Source organism: Gallinula chloropus, assembly GCF_964237585.1.
Source record: "Gallinula chloropus genome assembly, chromosome: 2".
In the NCBI taxonomy this organism is placed as follows: Eukaryota; Metazoa; Chordata; class Aves; order Gruiformes; family Rallidae; genus Gallinula; species Gallinula chloropus.
In genome coordinates, this window is record NC_140086.1 from 115,335,591 (window position 1) to 115,359,669 (window position 24,079).

The window sequence follows — 24,079 nt, forward strand, 5'->3', positions numbered from 1 at the left end:
CTCTGCTGTAGACAAAGTGTTTGTCTCCCTTTTTGGCTTAAAGATGACTGTCTTGTATGATTTAAAAGGGCAGAATGTTCACCAGTAAGATTGCATAAGGAATTTATGAAGGTACTAAAAGACTTCTGCAAAAGTTGGTCAAATGCCAAACTATAATGACAAGACTGATCGAGCAGGATTATTTAGGTCCTGAAAGTCTGCTGAAGTAAGTAAAGATGAGTTGGTTGGCAAAAGCATCAAAGATACAATTGCTAGAAGGTTTTTTCTTCTCATTTTTCTACCTGGAAAATGCTAGAAGTGGTAGAGTAGCAGAATAGAGTAGAAGAGCTCTGGTGTTTATTCTGATGGCTCTGAAGCTGAGAGCATCTGAGGGAAAGGTATTCTAGTTTAAATATTTCAACTGTAAACAGCTGGGTCAAAGGAATTTGTGATACTCACTTTTCAAGTATTACATTTCATCAATGCGCAGGAGCAGCATTTTAAAGCAAAAATTATATTATATTGTGGAAAAAGGTGAAACCTCAATTAAAGATTTGCTCAGAAATTGAAAGAGTTGTAAGATATTCTTGTTTGCAGTGCCAGGGAATTAGAGGGATCTTCCAGATAAGCAGTATATAGCTCTCCCTGCTGCCCCCCAAGCTGAGTAGTCCTAGCACTCCCAGTATCTCTTCTTGAGAAAGATGCTCTATCTTTGTGGCCTTGAGTTGGGTTTGCCCCATCCAGTTAAGTCCCCATCATTCTTGTATTAGGAGCCCAAATTGCATGCAGCAGTCCAGATACAGCCTTGCTAGTGATTATTTGATACCTTGAATACTGTGTTTAGTTTGCCCCTCACTGCAAGAACGTTGAAGTGCTTGAACCTGTCCAAAGAAGGGAAACAAAGCTGGTTAAGGGTCTAGAGCACAAGTCTTGTGAGGAACATCTGAAGGAACTGGGTTGGTTGTTCTGGAGAAAAGGAGCCTGAGGGGAGATCTTACTCTCTCTACAACTACCTGAAAGGAGGTTGTAGCCAGGTGGGTGTTGGTCTCTTCTCCCAAGCAACAAGCGACAGGACAAGAAAAATGGCCTCCAGTTGCATCAGGGGAGGTTTAGATTTGGTATTAGGAGCAATTTCTTCACACGAAGGGTTGTCAAGTCTTGGAAGAGGCAGCCCTGGGGACGGGATGAGTCACCATCCCTGAAGATCCTGAAAGGACCTGTAGATGTGGTGCTTAGGTATATGGTTTAGTGGTGGACTTGGCAGTGCTAGGTTTATGGTTGAACTTTAAGATCTTAAAGGTTGCTTCCAACCTAAAGGGTTCTAGGATTCTATATTTTTTTGCTACAGCATAAAACTAAGTTATCTGTACAGTAGATAGTGGGTCTGTTTGCATAATTAACTCTATAATGTGGCTCTTTGTCAAGCAGAGAATCTGTTTTAAATGTTAGTTGGTACTTTAAAAAAAAATAAAATAAAAACTTGTGGGCTCTCTCCCTGCCCTCCTGTAATTCTAATCCTCTGCTGAGACTGCAAGCCCAAACAGCTTAGCTATCATATGAGTGATTGGGAAGTATACTGCTTGTCCTAATTTTTTGTGTTGCTACTCATGTCTGTTTTAAAATTCAGAAGCTTTTCTTGCAGCTCTTGAAAAAAGCATTTAATTTGCTTGTTGTTCTGTGGGGCTTTTGTGGTTATTTTCTGGGTTTTGTTTTTAAATTAAAGAAATGTTTTCAATGTGCAAATTTGAACTACATTTTTAAATAGACTGTAAGAAGTATTAAGATTAGAGTATTACTCAAACAATACCCCATCATGTATTGTAAGCCTAGGCTTTGCTGTTACAATGTGCTAATTTGTTGAGTGGAAGTTTTCTGGGGAATGATACCATTCCTTGTAATGTCTTTTGAAAGCTTAAATTTGAGATTTAGCAAAGAAGTATTACTTCTGAAGGTAAAAATCTGAACAGCTTCATGTAAGTTATTTCAGTTGAGGCCAGAAGTTATTTTAGGGTGAGAGACTTATTTTGTTGCTGTTTTCTTTAAAATGTAACTTGTTACGCTTCCTCTAGAGGATTTGCCATAGTGTATGTATTTCCAAAATGCATAATTCCAATCTGCTGAAAAAAGACACTTGAGCATGGCTTATAAATATTTATAAACTGCTGTGATGCTCCCAGATCAGAGGTGATTTAGTAATGTGATGAAAAATTATTCCCTGGGTAGAAACACGTGAGTTGCCCAGGGGTTAATGGAATAAATTGGAATGCAAACTGGGAGTCTTATAGGTATATAAACTACATGAAAATCAAAAGTTGCTGGTGATTCTTAAATGTGCATATACTTGAAATTAAGTCTTTGCTGACCCCCCCCAGAAAATCAGGGGCTGCCCTCTTAATGTCAGATTTAGGGTAAATTTTCCCCATCACATGCTCACACTTGGCAGTGGTGCCTGAATCAAAGGGATAACTTTCTTTGCTGGTGGACCACAGTTTACAATGTGAAAAAAAACAAGGTTGATTTTGATAAAGTTTCCAAAAACATTTTAATGAAGGCCTGAAGGGAGAACTTCTTATGAGAGAGTTAATTACAGGTAACTTGGTGGTCAAGAGCAGCTGGAATGGCATCTTTGATTGCCTGCTACCTTCTCTTTGTGAAAACAGTTAATTGGAGAAGGCCAGCTTACTTCCCTGCAGAAGTGGCATTCTTTTAGTGAAGCCTTTCTGTGCTTTTTAGGAAGTCAGAGGCCTTTGCACGGGAAGAGCTGAAGAGGTATCCCAAAGCCTGGAGCGAGGAACGTGTCCCAGGGCTCTGACTGCTCTGTTTTTGAGCCGCGGTGTGTAAGCATAACCTCAGTAAGCCCTACCTCACCAGTTCTTAAGCTTGCCAGTGGGGCTTTGGTACAAGGTCTGTGGATGAAGGGACAAAGGGAATTCTTAACATTCTGGTACATTTTGGGAAGACTTACGCACGTGTTGAGGATGGAAGAAAATTGTGCGAGTCGTTCCTTGCTATATTTTAACCAACCTTTTATTTTAACATATGTTCTTGGCCCTGCAAGTAGGATTAGTGAAGACTGTCTGAGGTCCTGTCCTGGTTTTGGTCAGGATGGAGTTAAATTCATTTGTAACCGCAGATGGAATGCTGTGTTTGGGAGTTAAAATGGGAGTAGTGCTGATAACACCCTGATGTTGTTAATTGCTGTCAGACAGTCAAGGACTTTCTCAGCTCTTCATGAGAAAGGAGGGGCGAAGCCAGGACAGGTGACCGAGCTGACCAAAGAGAGTATTCCACGCCAGTTACGTCCTGCCCAGGTATCGGGGGGCTGACGGGAGGAAGGCCTGGGGCGGCTCCGGGACGCGCGGTTCTTGGGGGACGGTCGGGTTCTGGGACGGCTCTGGGTGGCACGGCCTGAGTTGTGTGGTTTGGTGAGAAACTGCATTGTGTATCAACAGTTCCATATATTTTTGCTCTAAAGTCCTGTTAGCATTGTTATATTGTATCTTTCTGTTATCTTAGTAAACTATCCTTATCCCAACCCACGGGCCTCTTATTTCTTGGTTTTGGGGTTATTTGCCCCTTCCTCTTCCTTTTCCCTTCCCTTACCTCTTTCCCCCCCCCCCTTCCCTCTTCCCCTGCTCTTTTCCTTTAAGGAGCAGGCAGCTGTGTGGATCTTGGCCCTCAGCCGGGGTGAAACCACGACAAGTCCTTTGCTTCTGTGGCACTTTTTTCCTATGAAAATCAGGGTAATTTTGTTTAGAAGTATGTTTTTATAGCCTTTATTAACTTGTTGATTTTCCTGTTGAGCTCCCTTAGTACACTGAAAGAGTCACGACAGAACATACTCTTCCATTGCGACCTTTGAAAGCTGTGTGTTGAGCATGTGTTTCACTGGAGGAATCTTGTCATCTTGATTTCACCTAAGTTTCTTTCCCATCTGGTTGTTTCTGTTGAAGTGTTGTTTCTTTGCATGAAGAGTGTCTTCTGAATTTCATTGATAGCCTAAACAAAATGGGGAAAAAAAATAAGCAAAGCCCTCCTTCCCTGTGTGGTGGTTCAGTTGGTTTGTTTCCTGTGTGAAGAAATGTAACCAGACGATTAGAGGAAGGTAAATATTGTGGGGGTGTATATAAATAAACACACACACACATATATAAATATACAAACCCCCAAACCCCAAACAGAAAATGACCAACCACCTCCCCCATCATCATACAAGTAACAAATATTTAGAAAGGTGCCTTTTTTTTCCTGTTGTTTTCATGCTGTTTCTTGCTATACTATTTGGAGCATTTGATTCTATGTCAGGTTTCTTAGAGCTAGGGTTTTTCTGAGGCATAAACGTCATACATGTTCTACATAGCCTTATTTGCTTGATGCTCACTGTAGATAACAAGGCAGTGATAGTTACTACTTCAGTATATTTTTAGGAGGTTTTGTGTGTTTGTAATTACTATATACATTAATAAGAGCTCATAACAAGGTTGCAAAACCTGATGGTTCTGAAACCATAACTTAATGTAGATATGGACACCTTTGTCCCAAAAGATATATATATATAACAATTTATGGAAATTAATACTGATTTATTGATTTTTTTGAATTCTACTAAATTTAAGTCATGAGAAAATAAATTAGGACACATTCATTAATGAAATAAATGGACCAAGACCTATGGCAAGCTTTATAGTATCTTCAGTTTGCGTATAACACCGGTTACTATGTTGTCTGCGCCAATGTCATTCACAGAAAGGGGAAATTATGATATCACAGTGGTAGTGACATCTAAATTTTTCTGGTCACTTTGGGATATAGATTTGAAATGCAGTGTTTTGTTTGGGTTTTTTTTAGGTGCTTCAAAATAGCTCCTGATTTCTTAGTTGGTAGTACAAAATATCTTTGAGTATTAGAGGAGAGTGTGTTCTCAGTTCATACTGAGTGTCAGGGATTGCTTTTTTGCAGAAACCTTTGAAAATGCCTGAAATAAAATCTTAAGAAATGTCTAAACCTAATTTCACCTTAGGGTGAAATTTCTTGAGGGCAGCACTGAGGTCTTCCCTCAGTATAGCTTAATATCCCAAATAAATTATCTTCTGCTTTTCTTTTTAAATTGGGGATGATTGCTTTCAGCACATGGGACGTGAAAATGTTTCTGAAATGAAGCGTTTTCTTCTCTGGTGTTTGTGGCAGCAGCTTTCTCTTTTATTGGACTGATGTACCTGTGAATTCAATGCACTTGGGGAAAAAAATCAGTGCTTCCAATTTATTTTGGGTTTTTTTTTTTTTTCCTCTGCTTCTCATTTCAGATATTTGTCATAGTTATTCATATCCAGGACAGACTGTATAATGGGGAGAAAACTGGATCTTTCTGGCCTGACTGATGAAGAAGCAGAGCATGTGCTCCAGGTGGTTCAGCGAGATTTCAGCCTTCGTAAGAAAGAAGAAGAAAGGTTGAGGTAGGAATAAATACATAATAAAAAATACTGGGCTCTTTGCATCATTACAGCTGGGTTTGGGGGAAAACAGAGAACATGACTCTTCTGTGGCATTCTAAGCATTAATAATCATTGCTGTCACTGAGGCAATAATGTTCCGAACTCCTCCACATGTATTCAGTTTTTGAGTAGCAATTAATCTTTGTGTTTAGTCAATCCTGGCCTAAACCACAACAGTGGTCTCTAAAATATCTGTTTATGTTTTCTGGGTAGAGACTTTAACTGTATCAGTTCTTTCTGTTCAGGAACTTTATACAAACAATTGAAGATAAAGTTCTAATCTCTTTTTTCCAAAATAATTCATGGGTTATTTTGTCCCTTGTGTTAAGAAGTTAACTATGCTTCCAGCAATCTATGTATAAAATGATTGTGAGCAGAACAACCCAGGGAAAAAACAAGTGGAACTTGTTGCAATTATTTCTTCGCCCAAGAGCTTTGATATGTGATGGGGGGATACTGACAGACTGAATTGGCAGATGCAATATTTCTCACATAGTTTCAAAAATGTTTTCTTGACTTATGATGTCTGGTTTTCTTACTTTCTTTAAATATGTCATTATTTATCCTCTAGAAGTCTCTATAGTTGGCAAACCTCCTCTTACTGTACTATTACTATCACAGATAAGATTTGTTTCTTTAATATCTAGTATCAAGCTGAAATCAGCAGAGCAGGGAAATGACTGCAAAACACAAAACTTGGTATATATTCATTTGGAACTGAGAGGAATCATGTCTCCATCAGTTTTCTGTTACTATTTTCTGAAACTACTGAGAACATTAGGAACGTGAAAGAAGGCTTGGGCATAGATCTAATTCAGTTGTGCAAGTTGTTGCTTGGGTTGGTAGTGCAAGCTTGCCACAGGGAGGAAAGACTGGGTGAGGATGGCATACAGATTTTATTTATTTTCTTCTGTGGTTTTTTTGTCCTTCTTTCCATGGCTTGTACTGAATATTTTTGTTAGTCTTTCACAATGAAACCAAGAGATTCTAGAAACAGTTTTAAGCGGGTGAGTGCAGGGTCTTTCTCTGGCTGGTTTTATGTGACCGAGCAAGCACACCACAGTTAGCACATTCTGGGGCATTTTACCTATTCTGTATGACTAGATCTTATAGTGAGAGAAGGAGGGGGGAGGATGAAAGGCATGCCCACTGAAAATCAATCAGAAGGCCTGGGTAAACTTTTTGTTTGTGATTTTTTTTTTTTTTTTCTTCTGCATTTTTCTGCTGAAGTTATTAATAAGACTTGATAATTGAAGGATCACCAGTAGAAGACCGGTGTGAGAAGGGAGATAAAATACTGGAAGGTAGGAGAAACATACAGACTCAGCTTATATATGAGTATGTAAATTTTTTTTTTAAGTGTAGTTTGTGCCTTTTTGCAAGTGTTTAAAAGTCCTGTAAATAATGAGCTGTATTGACAAAATCCAAGTTCTGAAATATAGGCTGATATTTAAATTATGAATTTAAACAATCTTAATGACTTTAAAGATTAACAGCGAAGTTCAAAGCTTACTTCTGATTTAAAAGCTGTGACTGTTTATTTTAGATTGGGCTACTTTTTTTTTTTTTTACAAAATGCAGAGTTAAAAGGAAGGATGTATCAACACATCTTTTTCTCTTGCTATGTAATAGAAAATGTAATCATAGAAGAAACTTACACCTTACTATAAATGAGATCAGTAACAAAGCAGATTAGTTCTTGTCTGCTTTGATGTTCTTGGCTCTGCTATGTTAGTTTCTAAAAAGGTATCAACTGGCAACATAGACCATATAGGTTAAGTTTAAAAGCATTGTCAAGGTTTGTAATGTTTTTTTGAAGAAAAACAGTGGCATATGTATAAAGTAGCTGCTGTTGTTAAATTCAAAACCAAGTTATATCTGAAGGCAATTTTTTCTTCTTCTTGCTGCTTCCAGGTAGCAACAATAGTCTTTGGATGAAACTGTTGAAGTTTTTCTGTGTGATACTTTCTTAAAATAGGGTTTCTGTATAATTCTTTATGCTAGGTTTATTTTTGTGGGGTTGTTTTCCTGACAAAGATTTAAGTAGCTGTTTCACAGACCTCTCTGGAATTATTCCCATTGATAGAAATTATTTCTAAAGATCAAGAACTACTTGAGGGAATGTGTGACAGACTTCCACTGTGTTAGAGAATGGCGAAAGCTAAGAAAACTGACCAGTTGATAAGTTCAGCTTTGCTTTGCTAGTGGCAGCTGAAGAGTTAAGTAATGCACTCTACTGGTTTTGGTGGGATAGAGTTAATTTTCTTCATGATAGCTGGCATAGGGCTGTGTTTTGGATTTGTGCTGAAAAGAGTGTTGATAACAGATGCTTTTGTTACTGCTGAGCAGTGCTTACACAGAGCCAAGGCCTTTTCTGCTTCTCTCACCACCCTGTCAGTGAGCAGGCTGGGGTGCATGAAGATTTGGGAGGGGACACGACTAGAACAGCTGACCCAACTGACCAAAGGAAGCAGGGGATGTTCAGAGTGATGACATTTGTCTTCCCAAATAACCATTACACGTGATGGAGCCCTGCAGTGCTGGGGATGGCTGAACATCTGCCTGGGAAGTGGGGAATAAATTCCTTGGTTTGCATTGCCTGTGTGTGCAGCTTTTGCTTTACTCATTGAACTGTCTTTATCTCAGTCCACAAGTTTTCTGACTTTTACTCTTCAAATTCTCTCTCCTGTCCCACTGTGGCAGTTGGTGAGCAAGTGTGGTGCTTACTTGCTAGCTGGATCTGAACTACCTCACATACTAGAAGAAATGAAGTTTATCTTCACCCCTAATAAATGTTTTTAAGGTAGCAATGTAAAATGGCAACTTTTAAAGCTAATATACTGATGTCTTTTACAATATTGCAGTTGTTAGATGTTAATTTTGTTTTTTGTATTCTGTAAACAAAGTAATATAATTAATGTGTGGAGAAAAAAACATATTGATCATCTTATTTTTCTGCTGCAGATCTGTTTTGAATCTCTCAGCAGCGACAGTATTTAGTTCCTTAATTTAAATCTTTCTCCCAACTTTAAGTTTGTGTTATCAAACAGGTTCTTCTTGAATGTTTTGTCGAGAGGAAGAAAAAAAAGATTGGCTAAAAATAGTAAGATCACAATAAGATAACCATATGTAAATAACTAGTGATTAGTGTGGGTGATTTATTATGCCTTACTGCTTCATACCAGTTGAGTTTCTTATTTTGCCATGGCTCTCAGCCTGATATCAGATGAATAATATTTACTGTTCTTTGTTTCTTATTCACCCATAATCTTTCTATTTTGATTATGTGTTGGTTCTGTTCTTTGGCAGTAGCGTTATGTTTTTATTTACTTCAATGCTAGTGTAATCATCCAGAGTCATTGAGGCTAAAATTATAACACAGACTTGTAAATAGATGGGCTTGATTTTACATGAATCAGTTGAAGTAGGCAAACCAGGCAGATCTGGTATAGAGAGGAAGGTGATGGGTTTGAGCTGCTTGGCATGTGTGCTCAGGACTGGGCTGTGGTATTACAGCCTTGTGTATGTCACATCTGCAACAGAGGCTCTGCAGGATGTCTCTGGGACACTAATGATCATAGATGGCTTTTTGAGCGAGTTGACTGGACACACAAACAGCTTGTTTTCTCATGGACAGACTTATTTTCCTAATCTTGAATTTCAGGCTTTGTGCTTCTGCAGAATTTCAGCAACGAGGAAAGTGGCACTGTTTGGCGTGTTGAACTTTTAACTTTCTGCTCTGTGTAACTACTTTGCCATGTCTGCGGTTTCCTTTTCTTTTTATTTTTTTTTAAAGAAATGGCAAAGGAAAACTTATAAGAGTTTACAAGGCCAAATGTTTGTTTGAGATACTCTTTACATGAATAGACATGTAAAAGAGATTACTGCTTTTTATTTGTTTCTGTTTACTGCTTCTGTGTTCAGTTTTCCAGTCTGTCTAAATGCACCGCAGTTTTTTTTCTGCTCCACTGTGGGCAAAATCAATTGCCCTATTGGCTGTCTTTTTACAGTTACCACTGTATTTATAAACCTGGTTGTCCATTTGTTTAGAGTCAGGAATGCTAAGAAAAAAAGAGATGGATAATGTTGTTGTAGTAGATGTTCCCAGCGTGTTTTATTCTAGCAGTGTGGACAGGTTAAAAGATGGCTGTTGTGATGCTGAATTTACCATTCAGAACAACTGCTGCAAAGGGAGGAAAAACTAGATGGGTGGGAAAGGGGACAGGTATAGAAGGTGCTCAGTGCTGATCAGCTGCTAACGGAGCAGATGTTTTCTCTATCAGCAGCTGCTTTACTTTAGGAGGCCATGGCTTCAGTGACTTAAGTCATCTTCTTATAACTATTGGCTAAGAAATTTCCCACTGCCATTGTCAACGCTAAATCATCCATCTGTGGTAGTTTTCTAGTGATAAACTTCACAAACTTACATTGGGCAGGGATGAAAAATGTTTCCTTGCAGGAGGCATAGTTCTTCTTTGTTTAAAGCACTGCCCTTAATCACCTGGGAAAATGTATTTACAAAGAAAAATTACTGACCACATGCATATGTGATCATAACATGTTTGTTGCTTAATATAATTATGTAGGATCACTGGAACAACACAAGGGAAGCAGAAACATCAGCACATCTTGCCTGATTTTGTGTCTTCAGTGGCTGAGCTGGTGAATTATTAGCTTTGCTGCCTTTATTTATGCAGTCATGTTTCCAGTTGTGGTAAAGATAAACCGCAGTGGTTCATGATCAGATCTCCAGCAGTGCTTTATTTGCAGAAAAGAGACGCGTGTGCTCACTGGGCGGGGGTCTCCTCACTAGTAGTTCTAATTTTGTTTTAACCAAAGGATTGGTAAGGATTGGAATAGAGCCTTGTGTAGATGATGAAATGTTTTAAATTGAGATTTACTTTTTATAGAATCACAGAACATTAGGAGCTGGAAGGGACCTTGAAAGATCATCTAGTCCAACAACCCTGCCAGAGCAGGCTCATCTAGACTAAATCACACAGGAACGCATCCAGACAGGGTTTGAATGTCTCCAGAGGAGACTCCACAACCTTTCTGGATAGTCTGTTCCAGTGCTCTGCCACCCTCACAGCGAAAAAGTTCCTCCTTGTATTCACGTGGAACTTCCTATGCTCCAGCTTGCACCCATTACCCCTTGTTGTATCAGTGGCCTGCTTTCTTCTTTCTGCTGCTTTTGCATTGAAGCCCATTGCAGCATGGGTAGGTAGATTCATGAAGAGACTTCTTAAATTCTTGTACCTGACAAAACCCAAAGCCAGTTTGATGCTTTTTCATGTCAGACTACAGTAGGCTTCCGTGTATTCACAGTGTCATGGTTCTTGTAGTGGATAAAATATTAAACTCCTTCCAACCTCTGTTAATCGAAATATTGTCTGAGTGAGTCATATCCAACTGGCAAAATGCCAAGTCAGACATTTGGGTAGCTGTCTGTTGATTCTTCATTATCAGTTCTTGTTCCTCCTTCCTGTGGCAGGTTTGTATAAAGTACCCTAAAACAAACATCAAAAAAACCACCCAAAAAACCAGTCTGTCTTTCCTCCCCTCCTTGTCTCCAAACAAACCCATTTGAAAGTTGTTTTCCTAGCGAATGGGAGATTGGTCTCATCTCCACAAGCTTCAGCATTCCATCGGATGAACTTCCGATCAATACCTTGCTGCTCAAAGGGATTTCAGAAGGTCAGCCTGCCTGCCCTGCACTCCAAACAGTGTGGGGAGTGCACAAGAAGCATTCCTGTCCATTACTCTCAATTTTATTTTCCTTTGGTAGCAGGTAGGCACAGTTCCACTTCCTGTGCCTGCGTGTTAATTCCTTGAGGGATACAGAGAAGGAGGCAGCAACATCCCACTTCATGTCCCTGCTTCTGCCCATGAGACTTGAGAGCATGGCCAGCACTTCTTTTGGGGCTGTGCTAACACATGTATTCTCTCCCTGTCATAAAAGATCTAAGAGGGGTTTACTCCTCCTCCAAGAAAGGTGCTCTTTGTGATTCCCACGTTAACACAGCTGCATGCTTCTCCAGTGCAAGGCTCAGCTGAGCTGTCAGGAGTTTAGAACTCGTCTGTCTGAGCTTACTGAGTGCAATGAATGATTCATCAGAATTATAGCTGTAACTTAATGTGTTACATTGTTACTGCTTTGCCTCAGAAAAAAAGTTTAAAATCTCTCTAGGGCAGTACAGCTGTTTCCTGGAAGTAAGGGTTATTAATAAGATTATGAGCCAGGCAACTTTATTTATAGGCTGTCACCAATTTTGTTACATAATGTTCCAAGATACAAAGAAACTTGCTTCCTAGCTCATGCAGGCTGTCATGATTAAGAGTCATCAGTAACTTCGTCTGTGTATTTGATGCTTTACGCTGTTGCCATGTAGCCCTTTCTCAGGGCAGCCTTTAATGTTTTGACAGATATCCCTTGGCAATAATCTCAGGGCAGGGTAAGGTGCTTGTCAAAAAATAGTGACCTGGGTGAATTCTGCATGAAAGCCAGATAGCTAATGGTTGTTTTGGCTGCGGTGTCACTAAGACTGAATGCACTTGAAAATGCTTCAGAAACTGTTACTTGTTGCTAATTTCAAGAAACCTTGATCCAAGTGTGGTGCTTGCTGTCAAATAGTAATGTTTTGGGGGTTGACTGGTGGTTATCTCAGCAATGGTACATTCCACTTCATGTGCACTGCAGTAGTGTTTAGGGTCTGCACCCCTTTTTTTTAATTTGCCCCAAACTCCCTACTCTATCATCTGATGGTCCTTGTATAAAGCTGGCACCTAAGTCTGCTGACTCAGTGCTGGTCCCTGCTCCACCTGTAAGCAGAGATGATTGCAGTTGTTGAGACAGTAGGACCTAGTTTGTGCTTTCCCAGTGAAAACTCAGGGTCCTGTAAAGAGGCTGGCAGTAGAAGCAAAGAACTCTCAGCTGTTTTGGGTCCAAATTATTTTCTGCCTAATTGAGGAAAAAACATCAGGGTGCTTCCAGCTTGTGTTTGAGTGCCTCTAAAGTGAGTTGTGTGCATCTTTATTGTGACTAATTGGGAACCCACTATGATTGTCCTTATTATTTAAATGCTGTATAGATTCTATAGGGAAAGCATAGATGGAATTTCTCAAGTTATTTGGCAAATGCAAGACCATATTCCCAAAACTGTCATTCTTCAGTTGTGCCAAGTGTTTTAATACAGACAATTCCAGATGTCAGTTTTGGCTTTTTAAAAAACTGTTTATGAATACAGTTTCAACTGAGTGGAAATGCTGGTGAACCAAGCATGAAGAAACATCAGAGATGATGCTTATGAAAAGGTGCAAAAGGAAAAAGCCTTAATTTTAGGGAATGTTAGATAAATTTGTAGGGAAAGAAATGTCTTCAGGTAACACTTTCAAAATTGGAGATGCCATGGGAGATAGAGCTGATGTACGGCCCATGTGTGCTTTGATGAACTTGTGTGACCTGTGGGTAAGTATTTAATAAAGGAAGCAATATGGTGTTGCAGAGATACTATAAAATTTACTGCAGGCTTTTTTTTTTTTTTGTAATTTGGTCTTTGTCGTGGGTTATGACTAATCAAATTAACTGCCATAGTTTAGCTAAAAGGAGTGAGTCTGCCTAGTGATAATAAATATCTATAATGTAAAATCAATATTTAATCTCTGATATCTTGTGTGTGAAGAGTCTAAGTTGTTAAATGTGACTTGTAGGAGTAATATTCTCTCATCTGACTTGCCCTGGATGCAAGAAAGGGGTTTTGTCTTGAGTATGGACTCCTATCTGTATTTAGTCATACTGAAAATAGTTGCTGAAAATGGTAAATTTTAAGTGGCTTTTGCAGAGAAACTGCTTCAACTTGTTGGGTTTTTTTCCTGAAGAAATGTGATACTAATCTTGTTAAACCTCATTTTATCAGAAATCTCTTCATTAATATGTTCATGGGTTGATAAAGGGAATCTGCTGAGGCAAGATGTTGCAGCAGAAATTGTAGAATATGTGTGACAGGTTTTAAGGACAGGGTATTCAAAGCTCTGTTTGAATTCTATCAGTTTCTGGATCTTGCCTTGGACATGAGAAGGAACCATAAGGACCTTGAATTCTGCCCCACATTGCCCTGTGAAATTTGAGTTTTTTATTCTGCAGAAGTTAGATCTGGACAAATACCACATTGAAAGTTGGGCTCATGTACTGTGTGTCTGTCATCTTTTTGCTGTCATACTGGACTAAAATGCAAGTATGCGAGCAAAAGATAACTGTCTGGTCTCATGTAAGTCAATAGTCTGAGACAGAAAACTCCACTCCATCATCTAGCAGGTAATCACTAAAACATTCAGCCTTTTGGTAGAGGAAGCTTGTTTTATTAGTTGGAGAATGGGGAGTTGACACCCTTGTGGGAGTTAAATGAACAAGCAAAGCAGGAGAAGAAATTTTCTCTACGAGGTTCTTAAAACATTCTCCTCCCACCCCTTAAGGAACCAGGGAGAGATGCGTAAAGTGGCTGGGTCAGGGTATGTACTGCACTATCTAAAGTACAGATTAAGGTGTTTGGTTTTTTTTTTTTAAAGGAAAATAAATGTCTGTTTCAGAATCTGATGCTTCTGAAGATAAAACTGAAAGCAATAATGTTTGGAGAACCAGTTTGAGATGCTGGGAAGAACATGAGAGAACACAAATGTCAGGTCCTGGACAGTTGAATTTCAGGGTCTTTGTCCAGAGGAGAAAGATCTGGACAGGGCATCTTAACCTTGGAAGTGTGGTTTAAAAAAGGCTGGAAAAGCCAATGGCATACTGCAATGGCACCCACCTCCTGAATACTCTTAACTAATTGGGCTTGTTTGTATGACATCTATTGGCTGTTACTGTGGTGCTTGAAGCCAGTTACTGGTTGCTGCAATTACAGAGGTGATTAGAAGGTCTGTAGATATGCCTTATCAAACCTATGGCTTTATTTAAGGAGCATGGTTTTATCCAGCTTATGTTATTTACCAACTTAGAGTTATTATTCTACCCATGCCAGCATCTACCTTAAGTGTTGGTTTCTCTGTGGGTGTTGCTATAGCAGTACAACTTGTAGTACTTTCTCAAGTTAAGGTAAAGCATGTAAATAAATATTTTTAAAAAGGGTTATATAATGTAACTTATTCAGGGCTTATTTTTCATATTAAGAACAGGGATGCTATAAATTAATTTCCATACAACTCTTACTAAGTTGTGTGCAGTATGTACCAAGTCTTACAGTTTTGGAAAGAGTGCTGTATTTCATTTGTGTGGCATTTTTTTGGTTTGGGGTTCTTTTTTGATGCCAGAAGGGAACGGGTTTACTGTGAGTTTCTATAGCAACATGCTGTAGACCTGTCCTTTGGCTGCATCAGTCTTGATGGATCTGTCTAAAGCTGCATGGCTTCCTATCTTAAATGTAATCACCTTTGGTTTTCAAGAAAATAAAAGATACGGCTCATAGTGAAGTCTGTCAATCTGAAATATGACTTGTCATTTAAATTTGAAATTTGACTTAATACTTTTTTCAGAAATGCATGCATTATGGAAGTTCAGAAGTACATGTGCAAGAACCACTAAGGCCTTCAAAAAGGACAAAATTTCTGCTTTTGCCTACAAACCAGTAACCATTGTTAAAGTATTATAACATTTCAGGGATACTAGATTTAACAAAAATAATATTGACTAGAAGTTGGATTTTTCTGATGTTTTTATTTCAAGAGGAAATATTGTTGGTGAATCAAGGGATAGTCTTTGCCTTTGCTTATGTGCAGAATTCTGTTTTCTCTGTTCTTAATAGACAATGACGTCTCCCTGGCCTGTTTTTGTGGCCAGCTCCCATGACCTCAGCTGAGAGTGGAACCAAGAAAACTGTAAATAGTAGTGTAGGAAGGTGACAGAGTGGAATAACATGATGTTAGGGGTTGGAAGGGATCTCAAAAGATCATCTAGTGTGTTTCCACCCCATCCCCCTTCACCAGAGCAGGATCACCTAGATTAGGTCACGCAAGAACATGTTCAGATGGGTTTTGAATATCTCCAAAGGAGGAGACTCCACAACCTCTCTGGGCTGCCTGTCCCAGTGCTCTGCCACCCTCACAGTTTTTCCTTATGTTCACATGGAACCTCCTATGCTCCAACTTGGAGTACTGTGAACTTGAGTTGCCTTTGGGCACTGAAATCAGTGGACCTGCCTCTCCTGCTGTTTGTGGTTTCAATTATAAAAAGGTGCATTTTGGATACTTGCTGATATTTCCTTTCTGAAGCCTGTGAAGAACTGAAAGCCTCTCAGAATCTGTGTGGCAAACTCATGTTCAGCATGTGGAAGGAGCACTTAGAGAAGGAAAGCCCACTGTATTAGAAGGAGCAAAATGAGTGTCAGTTTACTATGCTGAAGCTTAGGGAGTGTGTCACAGGATATGCTTCCAACTACTGAATCAGCAGAGGTGAAGGTGGATTTAACAAATTGTGATGGTGATTTTGTATTAACCTAACACCTTGTCTTTCAGGTTCTCTGGAACTCTTACTTGTCATGGGCAACTTCCTACTTTAAGCTGTGCTAGGGGAATGAGCTGTGAGGAACTGGACAGCAGTTCTTAGAAATCTGTCCTGAGCTCAGAAACTTCTGTCATGAAAAGTTTGTGGGAAGATAACTTTCTAATTTAACATTTATTAAAACTTGAGTTGGATTCTTCACCATTCTACCACATTCCAAATTAAACCATTGCAAACTGTTACTCGCTTTCTGGAAATGTCACAATGTGTACCAGGAGGGGAGCCCAATTTTTAGTGCTTATAAGCACATTCTGTGTTTATAGTGAGTTCAAAGGACTGAGACAACTTTTGGAAGGGAACAGAGCTGACCAGTTTAAGTGGTGTGTTCTAGAGAGAGATTGATTTTTGTTTCACAAATGGCAAAATTCTCAGTGTTTTTCTTCCTAAATGAAATTCTGAACACTTTCAGCTAAAGGAAAAAGGAGAGAATTCCAAAGATGTCAAAACACTTTGTCAATGCTTCCAAAGTGGTGTTTCAGAAATGTCTTTTGGAGATACTTTCTAACATTTGTTGGTTGAATATGTGAAATAAAATGCATTTGATTTTGTAACCTTTGTAAAAATAATAATAATTTTAAAATAGTGTAATTTAATGTGTTGTTTTGCATTTAAAATATTTCAGGCATGTAAGCTCTACCTGTTGTTGTATCTCAACTGAGGGTGGTATACAAGTTAATATACCTTAAAATATTCCTGTAATGGGTGCTCCTAGGTATATGATTGTACCCTATGATAAAGGTGAAATAAAGATAGTTTACCCTTGAGGTGTATGGTAAGGAGCTTCATATTTGCTTAGGGTTAGCAGCTAACATATGGGCAGTTACTACAGAGTAACGCTTCTCACTGTAATTGAACTTGGGGTAAACTGTTAATCTGCTGTTACCTTTATTTGCTGTTGGTGTATGTTTGGCTCTGTCTGAGGTTAGAGCAAGTCTTTCAACTGCACACCAGGGAAGACTAATAGCCTGTTCTTTTATTTTTGATTGGAATGAATTGTAATTGGTCAATATATTTGCTTATGCCTCTCTTCCTTTATCGCTTATCTTTTGTTTCTCCTCCTAGTTATGACTTAAAATTCTCTTGAAAGCAGATGAACTCAAATATGCTTTCTTTTTGTCTTTTTGCTCTATAGTACTTAGTAAAACGTATGAGTAAAATAATTTACTATTGCTGTTTGACTGCTATCCAGACTGAATGGGGGGAAAAAGATTCTCCCCATAAAGCAGGTTTACAACAGGTTTAGTATCTTCAGAAATCATCGTAGGTTTCCTTAACACACTTCAATGTGTTAGAAAGTTGTAAACCTAATATAGACTCATGGCCTATGAACTGTGGTTCTTACTGTTTGGATTATAATCCGGCTAGTAAATATTGGAGGAGATTAGGCTGCAAATAACAGTGTGTTTCCATAGCACTTCAAGCTTGAAAGGATATTCTGAATTAAGGTAGTTTTTGGAAGCGAAACGTTTCAGAAACATCACAGAGCTCAACGTTTGCATTCAAAAGAACTTTAAATCAAGAAGCAACTAAAAGCAAAGCCTGTTGGAGGTGACAGGGACTTCAAAACTTTTTTTTTCTGCTGCTCAGAAACATGAGAGTCTTTATTACTGCTCTTGGCTACTGTAGGGTTTGTCAGTGAGGGTGCCTGATAATATGCTGATGGTATCTCCTCCTTTTCACCCTATCAGTTTTCATAAATACATGATGGACTTTCAGTTTTGGTCTGAGCATAACACCGGGAGGGAGGGGTACCATTGTATTGTGATAAAAGACCTGTGATTAAGAGAAGGGCAATACTTTGCCATTGTGTTCCTATGGTTCTTAAATAATTCTTGAACCTGCAGGAGGTGATGAGTCTCTTACTTTTGTTTTGACACCGCCCCCCCCTTCCACTTTCCTGTATAAGAAAATAAACTTGTGTGCTTCTAGTGGGAATTTGAAAATGTGACTAGTTTTAAAGGCTGTTGTAACTCCATCTGTGCTGTCAGTCAGATAATCCTATGGCAATCTTCTATCACCTTGGCCATACAAAAGAATGAAAGCTGTCTTTTCAATCAGTGTTGCTTCAGCTGATGCCAAGATTTCACCTGTGATTCTATTGAAAACATTTTTGTGGATTGTGAACTGATATGAAAATAGTCAAATACTTGTGTGACAAGTGTGGAGTGTATCTTGGGAGGCTGTCATCTAAGTGCTGTCACTAGTAAAGAAATCTGTTCCATGCTGTAAGATATCATTTGAAATTTCTGAATGCCTCAAATATTGCCTGTTGATGCATTGCTGCTGTGTTATTACAGGAGACATATAGTGTGTAAGAGTAGAAGGTGAACTTGTTTCACATATAGCCAATTGGTCATCTGGAAAAAGAAAATAATTGTAAATTAATGAAAAATACTATGAGTTTGTATTTTTTGTTTCATATTTTACTTATTTTGGTTTTTGACAACAGTTCTTAAATGCCGAAATAGAAGTTAGTGTGATCTCTGAGCTGACAGGTTTGATCTATGGTGGGTGGTTAATCTGTAAAATTGAGTGGCTTTAAGTTCAGAAAGGAGTTCTTAAGCAATCATATGTATTCATCCAGGACTAGGGGATAGTCTGTGTCTCAGCAGGCAGAGTACAGTAGCCTGATCATTGTTTTTTCTTCCACCACCCGGACTTTAATTTATTTTTCCTTATAAACTTTGATTTTTTTATTACTAGATGAAGTTATATCTAATACTAAGGGCATATTAGTATATTATAACATATTTTACTAATAGTATATTATATAATAGAAAACTAATTAGCACAAGCATACTGCGCAAAGGATACAAAGTGCCAGAGAAGGTGAGAAATTGGAGGAAGGTAGCCTTGGGTAAAAGAGGTTTATAACAAGTCAAACATGTCACCCCATCTTTGCCATTAATGCAGGCTGGACTTACAGGTTCTAAACAAATTTTTCAAATCTCAAGTTTGCATCTTTAGAGATCCCCAAGTGTCCCAGTTTCAGAGGGGTTGAATTAAGGTATTTGTGTTTGGAATAATGTAAAATACTGCATCTTTCGGATGACAGTTCTGTCAGCTGGCTGTAACAGAGATTTTCCTGTCTTAGATTACATCAATTGTCTGTAAGTAACTGCTGGAAAGCGTTTTGTGGTGGGTCTAACGAGGAATATTCTTTGTTTGCCAAACTCTTAATTTAATTCCAGGCTGGTGCTTTTATCTTATTGCATTCTGAATTAAATTGAGGACAGAAAGCAAGTATTAGCAGGACAATAAGGAATAATTTTTCTTTCTAATATAAACATAATATTATTTTAGTCCTTAGCACTCTGTGGTGACCAAAACATGTTCTCCTGGCCAGCAGTTCTCTCAAATTTCATTTGTCTTTAATCAATTGAGGAAGCGGATCCAGGCACTTTAGAGCAAGGCCTTTCTGCCCTTGGGTAATGTAAAAAGGTGCATCATCCCATTTAATCAACTAAGGAATTGGTTCCATAGAAGAAAGAACAGCGAATCCATCACCTGAAAACAGAAATTCACCTTGTGCACTTCCAGGAGTACAACTCCCTGGTTAATTTGATGGCATCGGCACTTTTTATGATAATGTAGGTTGTTTTTAAAATCCTATTCCCTCTTCCCCCAGTCCATGTTGACAGTAGCTTTAAGTATGGTACACCTTGGATGCAGTAGTGGCTCCTGCCAGGAAAGGCAGTTGGAACAATTGGGATTCAACAGCTAAGCATTCGTGCAGACTCTTGAGCAGGGAGGTCCCAAGAACAGGTCTCTACCTTAAAGCAACGTTCTACACAAACAGCCCAGTCGAAAGGCCACCTACCATGAATAAATGAGCAAAGAGGATAGTGTTGCAAGAGGAGAATGCCACTGTCTGAAGTCATCCCTTTGAGCAGAAACGATGATCTTAACATGTATATGTTATCTTGGTATTGCTGGCATTGCTGCTTTAATATAAATTATTAGCATTCATTATCATTAATGTGTCAGCGTACATAATTATAGTGTGTGTGAACAGGCAGGTATTTTTGAAACAGCTATGATGCTGTTTTCATTCAGTGGAAAAAATCTTCTAATGCCAATGTTTGCCCCAGAAGAGTAAGATCAGAAATTTGGCAAAGCATTTTGGGCACATCTTTGTCTCCTCATTTAGCTTGGCTTGAGCATTTTACAGTGCTTTGTCAAGGTGACTGGGGTTATCTGAGGCCAGGGAGACAGCAGAAAGAGGGGGAGGAAAGAAGACTGTTGTAGGAAGTGGTATTACCTGGTGAAATCAAAGGCTGACATTCACTTAATCCTGTTTATGGACGCATGATTTGGCTGCCTCTGGTATGGTTTGTGACTCTAGTGCTGGTGGCTTTGCATGGATCATTCCCCTCTTCAGATTTATAAATATATTTCTTCACTCACAAATGCTCTTGGTTTAGGTAACAGCATTTAGCACAGAGTCAGGACTTAGTCTTGTTCTGAATGGCAAAAAACCAAACTGTGAGCTACTAAAACTTTATTAACTTTATTTAATCTTTGCATTTTAGGTGTCTGGTCCTATCTCCTACCTAACGTTGTAGGTGCCTAATGTAGCAAAATTTGAGATGGAAACAGCTTGCTGTAGACATGCTAATGGATATTAGCTTTCGTGAGGTAGCCAGAAATTGTGTGTCAGGAATTACAAGCACTGTGTCCTTTTATATAGTGCCAGTCTTAGAGAAACAAACATCCTCCACAGATATTTGTGATTAGAAAACATGTCATGGGTTAGGAGCTTTGGTATTCGAATGTTGCCACATTCCAAGTAAAGCACCTCCAGATACCTTATATTGGAATATATTAAACCAATTTATAATTATGACTTTTGTGTTTTGGAAGATAGAAGAAAAATTTGAGGATACAAAGAGATTCCTAGACCCTTCTCTTATTTAATTTGAGCAATTACTTAGAGAACAGATGAATTCAGGTCCTTTATTGCTGGTGAAAAGTCTGGTCTTCCTGAAAGCATTGAATTTGATGAAGAGGCTGAGTAAATAAAACCTTTTGTTGTTTTACATCTCTTAATGGTTGACCAGTAGAACTCCCTAGGCATAGATCAAAAGCTATATAGCAATCTGGAAAGCTGTTTATGAAGGGTCTGTGTTACTGTTTATACTAAGTTGGGCTGACTTACCTGAAGTAACTGCCCAGTAGCAACAGAACATGGCCTTTTTATACTAACAGTAAGCCTTTGGCTGTGTAATACATGCTACAGATTCATTTCCACCATTGTGTACATCTAAAATATTATTTGTATGGGAGATAAAAAGAGAAACTGGAAAACTGGGTTAAAAGTAAATAAGCCTGAATCCCAGGATCATACTGTGATGATTGTCCAACCAGATTTTGTTGTGTAGTCATGTAGATTCTTCTCAAAATTGACATACTGTGTTACATTTAATAAATTTCTTAGAATATTTTGATTTTAGGGAACTTCTGTAGACAAAATTTCAGAGGAGCCTGTTGATGTACGAGTGCTGATACATCTATCTATTAATACATATTAAGCATATTGTAAGGGCTGCCTCTCTTTTTGAACTCTTTGTTTCCAAATATTTCACTACTTTGAAAAGTTTTAAGTTACCTTGTGTTCACTTTCCCACCTGGCTTATTTGTGGACTCATTTGGCTTGATCACACGTGATGTGCTTCTTAGAAAAAAACATTTAAACTTTGCTTTAATGGGTAAGAAAATGTTTGGAAGATTGTACGTGCTATCACAGGTTTGGAGTTTGAGACAGTAAATCTATTTGTATGGCCACAATAACCACACAGTGGTGCTTATTACAGAACATTTGGGTTTTATAATTGTGCTTTCCATTATTGATGTCAGAAAAGGCAATGAAAAGTGTATTTTTAAACAAAGCTCACGCTTAGCTCTGATAGATTATTAAAAAGCTGATGTTGTTTCCTGGCAGGAATTGATTGTTTGGGAGGCTGTTCGTTTGCCCTCCTCATTTTGCAAAATCTGGTGGAATTACCCCAAAAACTGAGTGGTAGGGGAGGCTGGCACAGTGGCCCTTGGAGAGGGAGTGTGTATGATGAGCAGCTGCCGTTAAAAGCAGAAAAGTGTGGTGTTTCCTGAGAACTAGAACCCACTTATCAGGATCGCTGCAGTGATCGTGGCTGCAGGAGCTTTCTCCTTGTGCTAGGAAAGTCTCAGCTGACTCTAGGCTTGTGTCATGGTATTCTTAGTTTCCTGCCTCTTTCTTGGCTCATGAAGTGTGTGGTGGGTGATAAAAATTGTGCTCCTCTCAATGAAATGAGTGTCTGTGTACAGACGAAAACAGATGCATTCTTCAAGTTCTTTTATGTGATGCTGCAATAAACTCCCAAATCTTTGCCCTGTTTTGGGTGAAAAGAGAGGTAGCTTCATGGCTTTTGAATGCAATTTATCAGGGTGCAGCAGTACGATCGTATTTTGCTGAATTAAACCCCCTAATGTACACCTAGTTCAAAAAGCTTAAATGTGAAAATGCTTATTTGAAGTCCCATATTTACTGCTGCTTGATGTTCCCTTACCAAATGTGTTATCCAACCCCTTAATACTAACTCTGCAGACTTGACCACTGCTGTAAAACTTGAGCTGAATTCTTTCAATTTCATGCCTTGCTGCCTTATTGAAATCCTGGCAGCGTCCGTCAGATGGGAAGCAATGCTTGTGCAACCATTCCATCACTAGTAGGGTTGCATGATTGTGAGTAATTAGATTTGGGGTTTTTTTGTAAAATATTCCACAAGAAGTAATAAAGCTGTCTGTGTTTCAATTTAGTATTGTAATGCCCTCGGGGCTTCTGAGGAATAAGAAGTTTATACTCATTCTCATAAAACAATTATGACTTTGAATGCTCACTGGGAGAGAGTCTACAACTTAAAAAAATAAATAGAAGAGAATTGTGGTTCAGTTCAAGTTAAAGTTTCTGGAACAATCATCTTTGAAACCCATCCCAGAGGTACTAACACTTCAAAAGTTAAAATTTTGGGCATACTGAGCCTTTTATTTAAGCTATCTTACTTACAGCTGCCTTAATGCTTTTAGTCTCCGTGGGTTAGATGCAAATCAAATGCCATTTCTGTCTGTTAGCTAAAAATAAACCTTTCACTTTCATTATAGACTTAGATCTTTAATAGAGAATTGGAATTATGGCTCTTTTGTCTGTCCAGTTACAATTGTCGCTTAAATGTTAATGATAAAGAACTAAATTATCCCTTGAAAGGCAGACTCTAGTTGATTGCAAATATGCATGTAGTTGTCAGTACTCAATTTCCCCTACTTCAGATGTTTTCTACTGGCATTGATGGATAATCTGTCATTACTGTTGAAAAAAATTGAATGTTTTATTAAAATGGTAACAGTGAAGTAAGCTTTGAAGGACTTTGTTTCTTCCACAAGACAAACATTAGCAGGCAAACAAAAAAAGCCACAACACATCTGACACTGCAGATTGTACTGTAAATACTTTGGGTGATGATTTTTATTTTTATTTCTGGACTAATCACAAGGACTTGGTTTTTCATGTGTTCTTTTGGGTTTTGTTTTGTTTTTCCCTGAACACTGATTTATACCGTGATTTGCTATTACTTGCAATCCATTATAAAATATTTGTCTGTATGTTGTACCTGCTGTAGAGAAGGTAGCAAGTGATGATATTCAGTTGGAAGTGTTTCAATTTGTGTTCTGTAGAAATTTCACATTTGATCATGTAATATGTTCTTACTGCTTAGTTAAATTCAGGTTATACAGAATTACTTACAGTATATTTGGGTTTGTGAAGTAGTAAGAAGAGAAATGCAGTGTTTCCCCCCCCCCCCCCCCCCCCCTTTCCTATTTGTGGTCTTCCTTTCTTTTTCTCCTTTCTGGTAGGAATATCTGCCCTCCTCTGGTATATAAGGATGATGCTACTGCATTCTCTTTCACGGTTTGACTAAATGTAACGCTTGCATCTCCGGTTCACTGTACCTCTTTGCTGACAGATTTGTTTGTTACTTAATTACTGAACATAGTACAGTCATTGCATTGGCACCTGACATTG

General features: G+C 38.6%; 1 protein-coding gene across 1 annotated transcript in view; it reads left to right on the plus strand.

Annotated features, from left to right (window-relative positions):
* Nucleotides 1–5,322: 5,322 nt before the first annotated feature.
* MYRIP (myosin VIIA and Rab interacting protein) overlaps nucleotides 5,323–24,079 on the plus strand; it is a gene marked incomplete at both ends in the record, with an annotated part of 220,500 nt that continues 201,743 nt past the window's right edge. Inside the window, one exon of the mRNA XM_084280293.1 lies at nucleotides 5,323–5,432. Within this exon, the coding sequence (XP_084136419.1) occupies nucleotides 5,323–5,432 (110 nt within the window). The remainder of the gene's footprint in view (nucleotides 5,433–24,079) is intronic.